The sequence below is a fragment of the Schistocerca nitens genome, chromosome 11, assembly GCF_023898315.1.
Source record: "Schistocerca nitens isolate TAMUIC-IGC-003100 chromosome 11, iqSchNite1.1, whole genome shotgun sequence".
Taxonomy (NCBI): Eukaryota; Metazoa; Arthropoda; class Insecta; order Orthoptera; family Acrididae; genus Schistocerca; species Schistocerca nitens.
Genome location: NC_064624.1, coordinates 127,179,450 through 127,198,732, shown reverse-complemented (window position 1 = coordinate 127,198,732; position 19,283 = coordinate 127,179,450). Strand labels below are relative to the sequence as shown.

At 40.3% G+C, this 19,283-nt stretch overlaps 1 protein-coding gene across 1 annotated transcript in view; it reads left to right on the top strand.

Moving 5' to 3' along the window:
* The window catches only part of LOC126212704 (serine hydroxymethyltransferase, mitochondrial-like), a 194,761-nt gene extending 177,134 nt beyond the window's left edge, over positions 1–17,627 (top strand). The window contains exons 9-10 of the mRNA XM_049940118.1: positions 17,308–17,415; positions 17,497–17,627. Coding sequence (XP_049796075.1) covers positions 17,308–17,415; positions 17,497–17,627 — 239 coding nt within the window. The remainder of the gene's footprint in view (positions 1–17,307; positions 17,416–17,496) is intronic.
* The last annotated feature ends 1,656 nt before the right edge of the window (positions 17,628–19,283 follow it).

The following is a 19,283-nucleotide window of genomic DNA, read 5'->3' as shown; positions in this document are numbered from 1 at the left end:
CTAAAAAGCCGCCTGCAAAGATTTTCAAACGGAGAAAAATTTTCGCTAAAATTTCATTCAGAACATCATCTATCATACGCAGTCTATTATTTGGTTCTTGTTGATCATTATCAAAGAAAGCAGTAGTGTAAGTAACAACAAATGTTTCACTAATGAGAAGATTCCTCTCTATTTTTTATTTGTAAGCGGCGGTAGCGCGCACAAAAGCAGGCCATGCCGCGAGCGGCGACAGGTGGTAAACACGCACAATCAGAATGCAACAAACAATGCGTGACACAGTACAGTAATGCGTTTTCAGCTTAGAGTGATGTAAACACCTATAACAAAGAAAACGGCACTTATCAGATCAAAGCAAAATAAGCAATCGATTCAAACCAGACGAAGCACGTGAAAAAGGAAGGGTACCCGTATAAATACGGACGGAGCGCCTGACGCATAGCAATGGCTACCTGGTAAAGCTTAACTGCTAAGCTTACGACTCGAACCAAACTACTGTAGCTGTATCGTCTTTCATTCGACCTAAATCATGTCTCATATTACAATGGACCAACTTTGTTTCGATTTGGAGGTGCGGCCTAAAACTTTTCTCTCCCCTTGAATTTCGAGTCTCAAATTTCAGGTGCGGCTTAGATTCGGGAAATTTTTTTTTTCCTTTATTTCGAGTCTCATTTTTCAGGTGTGGCTTAGATTCGAGTGCGGCTTAGATTCGAGTAAATACGGTATTCCACTGATCCAAACCACCACCATTTGTGACTTCATTGGTGTCAATTGAGGGCTGATTGGAGGGCAGCATGGAGATTTGTCGTGTTTTCTGATGAAAGCCAGTTGTGCCTCAGTGCCATTGATAGCCATGTGTTGGTTAGGAGGAAAGCATGCAACCAATCTGTCCGCATGCTGGACATAGCTGGATCTACACCTGGAGTTATGGTCTGGGGTGAGATTTCGTATGACAGCAGGAGCCATCTTGTGCTTACCTCACACACCCTGATCGCAAAATTTGTACACCAGTCTGGTGATTTCACCTGTTGTGCTGCCATTCACGAACGGTATTCGAGGGGATTTTGCCCGTCAGGATAATGTTGGCCCTCGTGCCACTGTCATAACCCGACATGCTCTACAGAGTGTCGACACGTTGCCTCGGTCAACGCGATCACCAGATTTGAGGTTATGCATTGTGTGTGAGGTCTGTGGCACAGTGCAATACTGCAACACTGTGCTCACTGCATAGCAAACCCCTTGGCAAAAATTTTCAACCCCTCTTTAAAAACTGGTGTATTTCCAGATATTTTTAAAATACCAAAAGTTTCACCACTGCTGAAAAAAGGTTCTTCTGAAAAAATATCAAACTACCGACCCATGTCACAGCTAAGTTCCTTCTCAAAAATTCTAGAAAAACTCTTCTATGACAGGCTTTTAATTTCATAAATAAATATGCACATCTTACAGTACAACAACATGGTTTTAGAAAGTCTAAATCTACACAGACAGCGATTTTAGAATTCTTAGACTGCACTTTAAAATCTCTTGATCAACATAAATTTGCTGCAGGTATTTTTCTAGATCTATCGAAAGCCTTCGACGTCCTGGACCGTAACATTCTGCTCGAAAAATTAGAAAGATGAGGAGTAAGAGGTGTAGCACATAGCTGGTTGTGTACATACCTAAAAAACCGCAGGCAGAAAGTATCACTTCAGTATGAATTCAACAAAATGAATAAAACAAGAACTCACTCCTTTCTTTCGAGGGAATTACCAATAAAATATGGTGTACCACAGGGCTCAATCTTAGGTCCACTACTCTCCTCGATTTATGTGGACAACTTAGTTGAATATACGAGTCCCACAAAAACTATCCTGTTTGCCGATGACACCAGCATATTGCTCACTGGATCCAGTCCAGAAACTTTGCGGTCCACAGCAGAAAGTTCTATGAAAAGATTTTCTGAGTGGTTCACAAAAAAACAAACTCATTATAAATACTGAAAAAACTGTGTGTGTCGATCTTCATTTAATTCCTCCAACTAATCAAATGTCTATTCAAGCCCAATTAAAAAATGAACCCCTAGAAAATGTAAGTGTCACAAAATTCTTGGGTCTTTGGGTTCAGCAAGACTTAAAGTGGGACACACATATAAATAACTTGTGTAGGAAACTATCATCTGTGTGCTATGGCATAAGAATTTTAAAGGCTACAACAAGCAAAACAGCAGTACTGCAGGCATACTATGCACAGTTCCACTCACTAATCCGATATGGTATCATTTTCTGGGGATACTCAACTCACAGTGTAAAGGTTTTTACAATGCAAAAAAGAGCTTTAAGAATAATTTGTGGCCTTAAAAAGATAGAGTCCTGTAAATCCAATTTTACTGAGCTTGGTGTTCTAAATGTTCCAAGTTTATTCATTTATGAAACTTATCTTGTTAACTAGGGACTAGCTCCTGAAAACAGGCAAACTGCTACAGAACAAAAATGTACACAACTATAGTGCCAGAAGGGAATCAAATATACATCAAAAATATCACAGAACAACCACTTATCAGAGGAGCATAATTAACATTAGTGTAATGCTACACAATAAGATATCAGAGGAAATAAAAAATACTACTCATCCAATATTTAAAGCTAAACTAAAGGCATTTCTAATAAAGCACTGTTTCTATTCTGTCAGCTAGAATTTCTGAAAAAGTAACAATTGTAATAGGTACCTAATTTTAATTTGCCTACTATTTTGCTAATACTATGTATTATTGTAGCTTATCTTTGACCTGTCCAATATCAATTGTACAATTTGTGCTATACGATAAAACTGGACCAGTAAAAAATCAATTAATCAATCAATTAAACTGTAGAAGATGCGGCACCACACTCTTCACAAAAATTATGCCACACCTGTGAGGCAGTGGGTAATAATCAAATCTGTGTCACTTCATTACATCATTATGAAAAGACTCTTTAAATTGTATGTGCTTGCTTTCCACTTAACTTTGCTGTCTACCGGAGCCTGAAAAATACTTTTGCAATCAGCCAGAAAGTGATGGAGGCCATACTGACCATAATTTCCAGTCTGTATCTCCACATTACTCCTTGTGCTCACTGAAAGAAAATGTTCCTACTTGCTATTTATTCAGTGGGATCAGGAGCTGTGACAGTAAATAAAAGTTTTCAGTTTTAACCGATTGACATATTCTATAAAAAGTCACACGCACAAAATATTAGGATTGTAACTAATATCTGTATCGGAAACAGCACTATTAACAATTCAGAGGTGACCTGTTCAGGAAGTTTCAAGTAAAAGGGTCTTTTGCCTTGACTTCCAATCACTAAATGTTAATTGCTCACCTTAAAAGTAGTAAATAATCTCACCACTTGCTACACGGTTTTATCAGCATTAAGGGGTGGAACACAGACAACTACATCCATGAAATCTGAGCAATCCAGGACGGTGTACAGTCCTCGTGAGTGCACTTCCTACTTTTACCGAAAACGCATTCAAGTCTGCCCAGCTCTGATGTCATCCGAGGCACAATGCACACAACTGTTTGACTGATGCGGACAGTTTTGGCACCTCAGTGCGAAGTGTCTCCTATCGATGCCTCTCTGGCTGACTGCCAAATGTAACACCTACTATCAACTGGTAGCAGTATCTAAATGGCCACTTTCCTGGACACAAATCAGCAGTAGCAACACACATTAAAGAGACAGGCCATCTGGTGAATATCGAAGGCAACCTGGAAATTTTGCATAAAATGAGAAAAAGGTTAAAGAATGGATATTATGGAAGGAAGGGAAATATTCACTCACTATATAAAAAAATGGAAAGTAATGAGATAACTGAATTTAAAAAAAAAAAAAAAAAAAAAAAAAAACCTTAGTTTTCAGAATCCTTGAGCCAGTTCTAATGCAATGGATTTAAGATTTTCCAGTGTGAAACAAATGATAATATCAGAAATATCAGTATCCTGCTTCCCTCCAATGTGCTCTTGCCTGTCACCCCTGAAGTCGCAAATGGTGGTGCTTTGGGGTGAGTGGAATACACGATACAGGTCGTCTGGTTCAGAGCTTTCCTTGAAAAAACCAACTTGTAACCAGTTCGTTGTGTCACTGTGGTACCCAGCTGCTGCTCAGATTGATGATACAAATGCAGTACGATGTGATAGAGCCATATGCTGAACACAGTCGTCTTCCCTATCGGTAGTGCCACGTGACCATTCAGAGTGCAGTCTTGTCGGGAGTGTTTATTCTCATGTCCACCGCTGCCAGCAATCGTGTACAGTGGCTATATTCCTGTCCAGTCTTTCTGAAGTATCACAGAAGGGTCATCCAGCTTCTCTTAGTGCAGGGCTTGACAACATACGTGCTCGCGGAGTAAGCTGTGAGCAGCAAGGCGCGAGCACGGAGCAGCGCGAGCACGCTACCCCCACTACCAGACCAGAGCGGAGAGTGGGGAGAGTCACGTGGGGTACACAACAGCTGCCGCCAGTCGATGTAAATCCGCGGCCAGCTGCAGGGATATCACTCACGAATTATTACTGCGACAAATGAAACAAATAAAGGAGAATGTACACGTGCCACATAATTTTATTAGCTTAGTGTATACCTCTACCATCTGTAGACACTGAAACTAAAGAATTCCACGACAATCCTATATTTTCAACACTTTCTTCAACACTACTTAAAATATCACCTCCGGTTGTAGTGTTCTTCATGGCTACTACATCGAGGAGCTCCTCCCTCACCTGAAGATCTCTATTAACACCTCTAATAAATATGGCAAGCTGCGCTGTTCCAGTGATATCAACACTTTCGTCCAGAGCTGGAGAATACGACATAAAATCTTAACAGATATTTGCAAGCTGGCTCTGGACGTCGTCTGCCAAATCCTGTATGCGACGCATAATGGTCATGTTAGATAATGGCAAAATCCGAAACTGTTCAACTTGAGATGGACACAAATGTTCCGCTGCAACTACCAAACATTCTTTATTAAATCGCCATCAGTTGAGGGCCGCAGGGATTTTGCTAAAAGCAAAGCAATTTTGTAACCCACTCTGAGAGCTGCCTCAGTTGATTTTTCTTCGTCGTCCAGATCTTCTTCGGATAGCTTCCTTTTATGTTTAATAACTTCCTGTGCACGATCTGGTCAATCACATTTTCCACGTCCGTAGTCTTTCGCGTGCTACGACATATAATGTCGCTGCAAATTAAATTTCGTAAAAGAATTCACCGTTTTGTGACATACTAAACATTTTCCAACACCATCTTTTTCAGTAAACAGATAGAATTCCTCCCAATGGGGGTTGAACTGCGGAAGCACGGTTGGGGTTACACAATGGCGACTTCACATGATTCTTAACCAGCGAAGTGACTGTTAAGAGCTGATCGTAGTACTTTAAACATTACACAGTCGGCACGAATTCAATAGGCACGCTGCGGCCCTATTCAAAGTGCGCGCGCATTTCCCCTCCCTCCCCTCCCCTCCCTCCCTACTCCACGACCTTGCAGCTGCTCGCGAGCACGTGCCTGAGCAGACGCGAGTACTCACGCTCAAAACCGGCCAGTTGTTAAGCCCTGTCTTAGTGCTAAAACATGACCTCATTCAAACTCAGTGAGGTGTTGATAATGGTATATTTGTCACCTCGAAGGCATTCTTGACTAGCATCGACTCAGCACATCCAATCTCAAAGGTAACTAATATTCACTACCATTACAGCATGTATTTAAAGCAAACCTGATTTGCATCCTCATAGTGGCACTATGACGTCATGTATCTGAATAGACATCATGTATCAGATGAAGAAACACACCTACCAACTTTTCTTTAAGTCAAACAACTCCTTTTTGGCATTGTGTATATCTGTATGTGGTATTGTGTATATCTGTATGCATAAGCACCAGATGATAAGCAAAACATGCTGAAATGCATTATACATTAAAACTTGCTTAAAAAAACGGAATCGCCTGGTACTAAAATAATTTTCCAAATTGAACAAGTTTCCAGATTACACAAAACTCACTAGGCTGCATAAAATTTGTCAGATATCGTGCACAAAAGTACAGTAAAAGTTTTTAATTATGCATATACTGTATTTATGTACCTTCACTCCAGCACAGTAGATGTCCATCTACTGTATATTGGACAATAGAACTCTGAACTATTACACTAACTAATAAATAACACGGCATTTCTATATTTTTACTCAAACTTTAAATTCGTTTATTATTGTATTTACATACACATTATTCCCATATTTATTTGCTTTACATTTCACTTTTTTCATTACATATTGAGCAGGGAAACTTGTTTTAATTTCCTGTTCAACATTGTTTTTTCTAGGAAATTTTTTGTGCCATACAATAGTTCCAACAAGTTGGGAGAATTTGTGCATGCTGCAAATTGCATAACATCGTTTATGCATGCAATGGCTTCTTCAGGCGTACTAATTTTTCTGGGGACATTTTGCTTCTCTTCTTCTTCCTTTGTTTCTTCTTCATCATCCTCTGTGTTGCGGATTTCTATTAAATCTGTGGCTGAAGTGAAAGTGGAGTGAGTTGACAGAAAGTCGTCACTTCGAATGTAATCATCAGCACTACATGAAATGTTTCACATTTTCATTAATTCAGCAATTGCTGCTGCATTTTCTCGAACTTTGATGGACACAGGAGCATCTTGCTCTTGACCCCCAATACCCGCTTTGTAGAAGCACTTGGTGACAGTATCGGGTTTTATTTCCTTTACTGCCAAGCCAATCCAATTTACTGCATCGAGGACAGAAACTGGCCGTGCAAGAGCAAACGCACTTTCGACTTCTTCAACACTGAGAATAAGAGATTCCATCAGTAATCACCTATAATGACACTTGAGTGTGTAAATAACCTCTTATCCACGGATTGTGTAAGGCTGGTTAAATGCGGAGGGAACCAAGCCAATTTCACATTTGATAACATTACTTTCGGGTGGCAGGTTGCATTGTCTAGGAAAAGGAGAACTTGGTGATTTCCTTTTTTCATTTTGGCATTGAAAGAGCCCAGCCATTCTTCCATAAGACCCCTCACTATCCACAACTTTTTATTGATTCGGCATGTGACTGGAAACTTACTGATGTCTACATTTTTGAAACAACATGGCTTTGCTGTTTTTCCAATCACCAGTGGCTTCTCTATTTCACCTAACATGTTTCCTCACAGCAGTACACTGAGTCTTTCCTGGGACATCTTTCCACTGGTGCACTTTTCACCTCGAATTGCTAGCAATTTTGAAGACAGCACGTGATAAAACAGTCCCGTTTCATCGGCACTGAACACGTCTTTCAGGTCATAATTCACAATTAAGTTGGACAGTATTGTCTTCCATTCTGTTGCTATACTTTCCTGCGCATCCTTAGTTTCCCCACATACTTCATTCCATACAGTTTGTGCCTACCTCCGAAACTGTCCAGCCATCCTGTGGATGTTTTAAACTCCATAATTCCATGTTCTTTAGTGACCTTCAGAGCCTCATGCTGCAACATGGGTCCAGAAAAAGGTAAGTTTTTTGCCCGCACACTTACAAACCATTCCCACACTATTTTGTTAATTTTTTCATTTCCAGCCTTCTTCGCATTTCTTTTCAACTGCCCGTTCCCTTTCATGCATTCGTCCCAAATCTTATCCTTGTTTCTGAAAGTCTCATAAATTTGTGTTTTTATCACATTTGAAACGCGACATAATTTCACCCACAGAGAGTCTGTCTTTCTCATTCACCTCGATTACATTAATCTTTTCGATAAGTGTTAACAACACATACCATTTCTTTGATGTCATGTAACTGTCTGTCTTAAAAGTGCTATTAGTCAACTGAAACTGGCAGAAAACAATGACCTTGCCGGGTAAAACCATTGTTTAACAGAACAATACCCACCTCTTTCACTGTGCGCATTGCAGAAGTGTTTTGGTAGATGCGCAACAATGTTCCTGTATGTGCCAGCATGCGTCAGTAATGAGGAAAATGAGAAAGCCGATAAACAGAGCACTGACAAATGAACAGTTTCCTTTGATGTAGTGTACTGACACCAAGCGTAACTTATTCATTGTTGCACAGAGCGGCACGGTTTTAGTTCTACACCAGCAGTACCGTGCTGGACTGGATCTCTTTTCTTGGTTTTGTGCCGCTTAACAGATGTGTTAAAAGTAACGCCCTTGTAGAGTTGTGAATAACTAATGAACTGTAATACAGTAGTATTGTATAGGCTCTTTTCTGCATTATACAATGAATTATTAAGTATGTTGTAAGAAATGCTTTCTGTTTTCTTGATGGCACGTTCCACTTTATACAAAAAAAATCAGCACTGAATACATCGGGACTGAAATACTTGTATGGTTTTGGCATATTTCTGAATTATAAATGTGCCGATTTGAGCAAGTTTTACTGTAATATGTTAAATTAAATGCAGAATAAATGAAGATGACTGGTAACAGAAAAATACAAAGAAAAATATTTAAAGAGATCTGGCACGCTCGGACCTAATTCCCATTAAACAAACATTGCCAAGGATGCAAATATTGGGCACGAAAGCCCACATTATATGATCGAACTGAGGGTGCTATATGGAGGACAAGTTGTATTCCTGTGTCTGATGTCGTTACTGATCAGCCTGCAGTAAATACAGTCATTGTCACAAAAAAAACTGCATCCAGAAGGATCCAACTGGTCCACTGCAAACTGGGTGGGTATGTTTCACACTATTGATTGTGCCAAGTACTTCAGCACAGTCGGCCGCACACTCGGGAAGTGCCGGTGGGACCAAGACAGAGTGCGTGTCGGTCGATATAAGAGGACCCCTAATGGCCGTGCCAGTCGGTACGACAGCTGGCAGAGTCATGAGAATGCCACCCAAACGTGCAGGTGACACAATCTACAGCAGGTTGCTGAGCTGGCAAATTAGAGAGGGCCTGCATCGTGGGCACAGACGGTCAGGTGCTAATGTTATGGTCCTTATGTCATATTGCACCACATCAGTCATACGTACACCACTGTTGCCTGTCAGTGGTGATAGATACGGGAAGGCACACACAGATACATACCACCTGGACATCCGACACACGCCACGAGGAGGAAGCATTGAAGGATTGTCCACCACGTGCGAGTAAACCCTGTGGTGACGTTAGGGACCGTTCGGCAGACTGCCCTGTCTTCTCTGCAACGTAGTGCTAGTGCCGGGTGAGTCAGCGTTTTCTGATAGCTTTGGACTTTATAGTACACATTGATGTTTTAAGATATAGCAGCTTCTTTTATATCAAAAGATACACAATGTATAACAGTTTACATCTTATTAATTATTTGTGAAAGATAACATCCTTTAAGTACTGGTCCTCTTTTTCGGTACACTTGTCACCCTCTGCACGAAGTTCGTCACCACCCTCGCCAACACGTTTCCGGATACAGCAAAAAATCTCTCACTCAGTGGTATCCTTTAAGGGGGGTAGGACGTCAAACGGGCCGACTTGGAGCAGGAGAGGCACCACAGGATATTTTATTTTCTACTGTCTATCCTTTTACAAATAAATTCATAAAACTTTGTCAGCATGACCAGGAAGGATTCAGGATTCACACTCATAGCAGTGGAAGTGCAAAAACAAATAACAAGATTTTTTTTTTTTTTTTTACATGTGAAATTTCATCTTTTTTTGCTTACTGTTGGCTGCATTTGTTGCTATAGGTGAATTTTGCACAGCATACAAACCGTACTAACAGGTGTATGAAACTCTAGAATTTTCCAAATCTATTAAAAACTGTGGTAAAAATTGAGATAATTAACTATAAAATTTGATTTTTTTCTAAACATGAAGTTTAAAACGTCCCATTTTTTCATAAATTAAATAGATTCTAGAGTTTCAGACACCTGTAAGTATGGTTTGTATGCTGTGCAAAATTCATCAAACAGTCTCTCTTACTAATGAAGAAAAGTGTACCTATAGCAACAAATGCAGCCGATAGTAATTGAAAAAATGATGAAATTTCACATGTAAAAAAAAAAAATTATTTTGCTATGTTTTTGAACTTCCACTGCTACGAGTGTGAATCCTGAATCCTTCCTGGTCATGCTGACAAAGTTTTATGAATTTACTTGTAAAAGTATAGACAGTGGAAATTAGAATGTCCTGTGGTGCCTCTCCTGCTCCAAGTCGGCTCGTTTGATGTCCTACCCCCCTTACCTGAAGCATAGTACATGGCTTACTGACATAAACATTGTTCTTGAGAGGGCCCACAAGACAGTCACACAGAATAAGGTCTGGAGAGCAGGCGGGCCAATCGACATCTCCTCTGTTGGGTATCACTTTCCCCAGAAACAACTTCCTTACTTCAGACGTACACACAATGTAAGTGTGAACTGTCACACCATCTAGCCAGAGCCAAACATTTTTACGATTTATGCCACAGTGGTGAAGTTCTGGGATGAGAAATACACACAACACTGAGTTCACGATGACAGCTCTCCCATTTTCCTCGAAGAAATAAGCCCCTCTGACACCGTATTTCCCTAATCTGGCCCACACTGTAACCCTGACACAATGTAGTGGGCACTGGTGCAGTTGCTGAGGGTTGTTTGGAGACCAGCAACAACAGTTTTGTTTATTAAGACTGCCTCATCTGACATTAAAACCACAATTGCTGGCTCTTCCTCCAACATATCTTTCATTACTTCAGCAAAACATCTCTCTCTCACATAACCTTGAGGCTTCAACCACTGAACAATCACAGTTTTGTAGGGATGAAAATTTAGACAATGTGAAACGGATCAAACAGACGAATTTGATAACCCGAGAGACTGTGTGTGTCGTCTCACAGATCAGTGGGGGTCTGTCAAATTGCGTGACACGAGACTTCGATGTTTTCGTGTCACGTAGCCATCTGTGTGATGCTTCCCAGTTTTTTCTTCAATGCAGAACGAAAACTCTTAACCCGCAGCAGACTGGAATTGCACGATTACGTGGACCATTGACTTCTCTTGCCAGTCTTCATTTTGTTCTCTCTCTACTTCAACTATTGTTAGTTATTTTGCTCCTCAAATAACTTTACTTGTCTGCCACATTAAGTGTCTCATTTCCTGAAACATGGTTTTTAGAAATCCCTGTTACACACTTGTAGGACTTGGAGAGTGGAGTGAGTAGATAATATTTTGAATTGGAACCCATGTTTGGAATTGGACTGTTTTCTTGCTACAACCATTTGAAAACTTGTTGCTAACACGAACACTTTAACCCATAATTGATAAGGCATGACTCTTACAGTTCCGCTCCTTAATAGCCAAAGAAACTCCTTGTGTACTCATTGACAGTTTCTCTTTAACATGATTCAGTATGGCCTCTTAAAATTTGGTGTGCACCATCTCTTTGGAGCACCATGGTCATACCTGCTGATGGTAAAGATACTCTTTCTCAAAGGCATTACATAATTGTGGCAACAAGGGTATGCAATGGAGTCAGACATTATGCAGAATGATCTTGATAAAGGCAATGAGCGGCTCTTCCGTTACTGTGAGCTTCGCCACCCCCGAGGATAACGTCGTAGGAACTGAGCGTTTCCAGGCATGGGTTCTTATTCGGAATGTTACGTGTGAACTCCCCTCTACAAGTCCTAGAAGTTTGTAACGGGAATTTCCAAACATCCTTTATAATTCTGTCAGCATCACGTGATTTAATTTGACTGCATTTCAATACTCTTGTGTTATTTTTTGTGAATATTCATCTTACGGTCTCTATTTGACATACTTTCACTCAACTGCTCTTCCAGGTCTCTTGCCATCTCTGAATATCACAGTGTCATCGACAGAGTACAGTGATTTTATTTCTTCATCCTGAACTTTAATTCCCTTTTCAAATTTGTCTTTGGTTTCCTTTACAGCTTGCTCAGTGTACAGATTGAATAAGAGTGGAAATAGGCTACAATCCTGTCACATTCCCTTCTCAGCTATTGCTTTCCATACACATCCTTTGACTCCTGTATCTACAATCTGTCTTCTGTATTAATTATAGATGAACTTTTCCTCTTTGTATTTTATCCCAGCCACCTACAGAATTATAGAAAGTGCATCCAGTCATTACTGTCAGAAGCTTTCCCTAAACCTTCAAACACTATAAACGATGGATTGCTTTTCTCTTTAATCTATCTTTAAGGCAAGTCTGTGAGCATATTGCTACCATGACTTATTAAATTTATAATTTGGTAATATTGACCCCTGTCAATACCTGTCTTCTTTGGAATTGTAATTGTTATGTCTTATTGAAGTCAGGGCCCCCCAGGGGGGTGGGGTGGGGGGGGTGGGGGGGGGGGGGGGGTACTGTGTTTCATATATCTTGCATTCCAAGTATAATACTTTAGTGTTGGTATATTGTTCCAAGGATCTCAATTCTGAGCTACATCTTCCATCATATTATTCACACAGTACCGTACCTCGCATCACACCTTCATGTCCTTCCTCTTTCATTTCTGTAATATTGTCTTCATGATAGTTTCTCTTTGTATGGTTCTTCCATATTCCTTCTGCCTTTCACCTTTCATCTTTCCCTTGTCAAATTCCCACAGTATCATATCTCCCATCTTATCTCCATCTACATCCACTTCCCTTTCTATAATATTGCTTTCAAGTTCAAACATCTTCCCTGTATAGATACTCTATATGTTCTATCCACCTTTCAGCTTTCCTTTCTTTGCTTAGAACTGGTTTACCATATGAGTTCTTGATATTAATGCAGCTGCTTCCCTTTTCTCCAAAGGCCTCTCAATTTTCCTGTACGCAGTATCTTATCTTTCCTCTAGTGCAATATTCTTCTAAATCCTTACATTTGCCTCTAGCCATTCCTGCTTAGCAGTTTTGTACGTCCTGTCAGTCTCATTGTTTGTCCACCCCTGGTAGCTGCGTGGTCAGTGCGACAGAATGTCAATCCTGAGGGCCCGGGTTCAGTTCCCAGCTGGGTCGGAGGTTTCTCCACTCAGGGACTGGGTGTTGTGTTGGCCTAATCACCATCATTTCATCCCCATCGACACGCAACTTGCCGAAGTGGCGTCAAATCGAAAGACTTGCACCCAGCAAACATTCTACCCCATGGGAGCCCCTAGTCACACGACATTTACATTTTAGTCCCATTTTTTAAACATTTGTATTCACTTTTGCCTGATTCATTTGCTGCGTAATTATTTTTCTCCTTTCATAAATTATATTCAGTCTCTTGTGTGTTATCCAGGGATTTCTACTGGGCATTATCTTTCTGCCTATTTCATCATCTACTATCTTCACTAATTCAGCTCTCAAAGCTACCCATTTGCCTTCTACTACTCCCTCCCCCCCTCAACCTCCCTGTCCACCTCCCACCATATTTCAGTCATTCATTGTTAATGTTCCCTTTTGAATGTTCAAAAACATCTATTCTTTTCAACTTCTCCAGATGCTATAGTGTTAATTTCCACGCTTTCTGCAGCTTCTTCAGCTGTAATCTGTAGTTCATGAGCAATAAATTGTGATCAGAGTCCACATCCTCCCCCTATTACAGTACCAATTGCATACCTCACTCTTTTGTTATGTCTGCACTATAACACAACAAATTATCCATGATAACCAAATTTATTTGACCTTCTGTCACTCAAAACAAACTTAAGTTCGACTACACAACAGTTCGCTGGCTGTAGCGCCAAGGAGAAATCAGAGTCACTAGTAGAGAAAAACAAGTGCAAACCACTGCCAACCAGTCGATACCGACGCGTCGCAAGTTTCCAGCCAGGGAGGCCACAGTACGGTTCAGTCTTCGTGAATCCAGCAGCCGGGTAGTAACACAGTCATCAGTGAAAATTGAACTGGTTAAACGGGCTCAGGGAGCTCGCTTAAATCCGCAGGTCCGGCCAATCAGAGTGTTGGTAGATGGCGCCCTTATACAGTTGCTCACTGGTGGCAAGAGCAGCACCGCCAGGTTAATCGGTATCGATAGTGGTGTGTACGCTGCCGCTAACCCCGCGATGACGCGTTCACTTGCGCCAGTTGTTGACATCATGTGCGGCGCCAGCGGTACTCACTGTGTGCCGTGCGTGTTGTAGTACACCGCGCCGAGTTGACGCTGCTGTGCGGCGGCCGATACGACATCTTTAGTTTCAAAATTGACAACAGTTTTCTTGCTTTGTATTAATATCACATTTGCCCACCCGGTTACCCTTGTGGTCTAACGCACTGCTTTCCAGGCGGGAAGGCATGCTGATCCCCGGCACGAATCCACCCACCAGATTAGTGTCGAGCTCTGGTGTGCCGGCCAGTCTGTGGATGGTTTTTAAGGTAGTTTTCCACCTGCCTCGGCAAATGCGGGCTGGTTCCCCTTCTTCCGCCTCAGTTACACTATATAGACGATGGCTGCGCACACACTTTCTCCGTGTATGGGTACACCGTAATTACTCTACCATGCAAACATTGGGGTTACACTTGTCTGGTGCGAGACATTCCCAGGGGGGGTCCACTGGGGGCCAAACCACACAATAACTCTGGGTTTGGTGTCCGGAGGCGGAGGGGTGAGTGGACTGCTGTAGCCTGTTGTGGTGTTGTGTACCACTGAGGCTACGGTGGGGACGAAGCCTCTCCATTGTTCCTAGGTCCCCAGTTAAATCCAATACAACACAATATCACATTTTGTCTATAGTCTATTCCCAAAAGATACTGGATATTGTTTATTGCTGTAACCTTTGTTTCCTGTGTTTGTTGTATATCCTCCAAACTGCAGTTTTCAAGTTGCTATTCTTTCTGAGCTTGGTGTGACAAAAGTTTGTTTTCAAATCTGTGATGTATTATCTAAAATTTACTGTTCACGATAAAGGGCTCCATAAGTAATAAAATGATATTGATGATCTTTTGTGTTTTACTGGCATTTATTCAATAATGAGAACACTGGTGGCTGATTGTTCGGAAAATAACACCCTGAAACAGTTATAGCTCTTACAAAATATTACTCTGCTGCCATACAGTTCGTATGCAGAATTCTGCAGAGGACTAGGACTGCTGATATTTTTCAAAATTTTGGGAATCCGATGTAGCAATATTTAAAAAAATATCACTATCAGCACTTGATATATTGAAAAATATTGTTGATATATTGACGGAAAAAATGTCAACGTATTTGCCTATAAAAATATTGGCTGCAAGTTGTAAATATACCGCTGATTGTAGAGCTGTATATGTAAGTACTGATTTATATCTAAAAACAAAGATGATGTGACTTACCAAAAGAAAGTGCTGGCACGTCGATAGACACACAAACAAACACAAACATACACACAAATTTCAAGCTTTCGCAACCAACGGTTGCTTCATCAGGAAAGAGGGGTGGAGAGGGAAAGACGAAAGGATGTGGGTTTTAAGGGAGAGGGTAAGGAGTCATTCCAATCCCGGGAGCGGAAAGACTTACCTTAGGGGGAAAAAAGGACAGGTATACACTCGCACACACACACATATCCATCCGCACATACAAAGACACATGGAGAAATGTCCTTTCGTCTTTCCCTCTCCACCCCTCTTTCCTGATGAAGCAACCGTTGGTTGCGAAAGCTTGAAATTTGTGTGTGTGTTTGTGCGTTTTTTATTGTGTCTATCTACCAGCACTTTCTCGTTTGGTAAGTCACAGTATCTTTGTTTTTAGATATATTTTTCCCACATGGAATGTTTCCCTTTATTATACTCATATCATTAATAATTAATGATTTATTATTAGATGTTCTATACATCAACGAGCTAGTAGTCTGATTACACCTCGTAGAGCAAGAATTGAAAGAAAATCAATGCACATTCGCACTAGGGGATAACCACTATGCTAGCAATGATAACTGCATGCAAGTGGCACAAAAAAAAGGTGTCCACTGGGTCCGTCATACGGTTTCGTCAAATAAAAGAGTTGCCTGGAACACTGCATGTTGGCTTCCCTGTTTTTTCATTTCTGCAAATGCCAGCGACCTAGAAGCTGTAGTGTCAAAATTGCATCAGGAAGTTAGACATTTAAGTTCCTGTTGGCAGCGGTGAGCACCGATTACATCAGCATTTCCTCACACACATCTCTGCCCACTGCAAATATGAACCTTGTCTTTTAGATTTTTGTTCATTATTTTCAGCAACTGTTTTTTAAGAATACCAATGTGAAGGAATAGTACACTAGTCGCATTAAAAATTGTTTTTTTACCACAATCGGTGTGCTATTTCTTCACCTCAAAAATCTTGCTAGTCCATTCACACTGCCATCCCCAGTGAAATTGGTGTTTTTCTTTTGTGTCACATATACTTGTTTCACACAGTCAAAGAGAAAGAGTGTATGTGATGGAAGCTCAAAAAGTAACGTCTCCTTTACACAGTGAAAGTAAAATTATTTTCTACTACAGTTTCAAACATACAAATCAGTTCTGTCTGATTTACACCAATATGATTCTATGAATCAAAGCTAAATTTGTGTTCCATTTGTAATAATGTCATGTTTACATGAAAGGTAAACTGTGAAACATTTTTGAACATGTCTTCAGGAGTGAAACTGGATTGCGGAATAAAAGATTACTGCTGTTCGTACCTCCATTATGAACAAAGTTACAAAAAAAGCAATCATATTGGTTAATACCCTCCTGGTAGTTAACAACATTTTCTTGATACATTTCCTGTTTTGCTGCTGGACAAACAAATTGCTTGGGGCTGGCCAAAATGAATGGGACTCCTAATCAAAGATTTAGAAAATTATTTAAGTATAGGTATTTCACAAAGTTCAAACTAACACAATTTTAGTTACCAACATAGCGTGATTAACATACTTTTTCTTATACATGCCCTGCTTGAATATCCATGTCCTACTCTTTTGGATCAGAATTTAAGCAGTATTGTCATTATGTTTTGTGCATAAACAGTGAAATCCTTACATTAAAATACCTTTCAAATTATTTGATATCAAGCAAAATCAAACATATTTCCGTAATCAGCTACAGACAGCAAATCAGCATATAGCAGTCTTCCAGCAAATGTTTATTAGCAGAGTTGAAATTTTTCAGATTACATAGTACCATGAAGTTTTAAATACTAATGTGCCCTTTGAGAGAAATTCCTCAGCAAAACTAACTGCACTATAGTAATCAGCAACATAAATTACTGTATGTATAATAATAATCTGAAAAGGAAAGCCTATGAAGTAATTTTGGTATTTATTAGAAAATTGTAGTCTGAAAGTGAATTGCACGCAACTTGCCAGTAACTTCCCTTCACAATGACAAGTTGGTTTATTATGTATCTTTGTTCACATTAACTGTCCTCATTTCTCTGTATTACAGGTGTGCCCGCGTTGACCTCACGGCAATTCAAAGAGCAGGATTTCATGAAGGTTCTCGAGTTCTTTAACAGGGCCGTCGAGATTGCTGCCGAGGCATCGAAAAAGTCCGGTAGGTTGTTACGTGCAAACTGTGTGGAAGTCTGTGCACAGCATACAAGTGTGGTATGTAAGTGGCTGTTTCTTCTTCTAGGTCCAAAAATTAAGGAATTCCAGGGTGTTTTAGCAAATGATGCAACAATATGTTCAAAGATAGAGAAACTGAAAGAAGAGGTTTGCAGATTTGCTTTGTGCTACCCAATGCCTGGATTTGACGACCATTAAATAAAAGTAAAATAATCGTGCTCTGTGTGCCTAGGGGGCAGTGAAATCTGATAATTTGACAGTTGACTTAATGACTGTCTTACTTATTACATGTTAGTTTCTGACATGTTTATTTATTTATTTTTAGTACAAGTTTTTAATTTCTCCTGTGTTCTCTAAGTTAGGTCAAATCTATCATCTAGCAACAGAATTTATGTAAGCTGGTATGGACAACTTACAACTGGAAAATTTTGAAAAAGAAATTTGCTATTTCATTACCCTTGTCTGGTACATGTAAGTTTTCTGTAGGAAATATTTGAATAACTGAATATTTGTTAATTATCAGCTGAATCCATTTGCCAGTTGATATGCAAAGTATGTCTGTATCCGTTTTGTAATGGCGATGTAATATCTGTACATTATTTCTCTGTAAGTATAAAATAAAAACATGGTATCAACAATCACAGTGTTTTATCATACAGTTTTGAATTTTTATAGTTCAGCTAGAGGAAATCTGCTCATCAAGCGGCAGTAGAGAGAAAAACATTGCTAGTTTTTCGAATTGGAACACCCTTCTCTTGAAAGAGTTTAGAAAAAGATTGGAGGAAAAAAGATTACTAAGTCATAAAGCCTGAGACCCCCCCATGAACCATGGACCTTGCCGTTGGTGGGGAGGCTTGCGTGCCTCAGCGATACAGATGGCCGTACCGTAGGTGCAACCACAACGGAGGGGTATCTGTTGAGAGGCCAGACAAACATGTGGTTCCTGAAGAGGGGCAGCAGCCTTTTCAGTAGTTGCAGGGGCAACAGTCTGGATGATTGATCTGGCCTTGTAACATTAACCAAAACGGCCTTGCTGTGCTGGTACTGCGAACGGCTGAAAGCAAGGGGAAACTACAGCCGTAATTTTTCCTGAGGACATGCAGCTTTGCAGCTTTACCGTATGATTAAATGATGATGGCGTCCTCTTCGGTAAAATATTCTGGAGGTAAAATAGTCCCCCATTCGGATCTCCGGGCGGGGACTACTCAGGAGGATGTCGTTATCAGGAGAAAGAAAACTGGTGTTCTACGGATCGGAGCGTGGAATGTCAGATCCCTTAATCGGGCAGGTAGGTTAGAAAATTTAAAAAGGGAAATGGATAGGTTAAAGTTCGATATAGTGGGAATTAGTGACGTTCGGTGGCAGGAGGAACAAGACTTTTGGTCAGGTGATTACAGGGTTATAAATACAAAATCAAATAGGGGTAATGCAGGAGTAGGTTTAATAATGAATAAAAAAATAGGAGTGCAGGTTAGCTACAACAAATAGCATAGTGAACGCATTATTGTGGCCAAGATAGACACAAAGCCCATGCCTACTACAGTAGTACAAGTTTATATGCCAACTAGCTCTGTAGATGATGAAGAAATAGATGAAATGTATGACGACATAAAAGAAATTATTCAGGTAGTGAAGGGAGACGAAAATTTAATAGTCATGGGTGACTGGAATTCGTCAGTAGGAAAAGGGAGAGAAGGAAACATAGTAGATGAATATGGGTTTGGGGGGGAAGGAATGAAAGAGGAAGCTGCCTTGTAGAATTTTGCACAGAGCATAACTTAATCATAGCTAACACTTGGTTCAAGAATCATAAAAGAAGGTTGTATACATGGAAGAATCCTGGAGATACTAAAA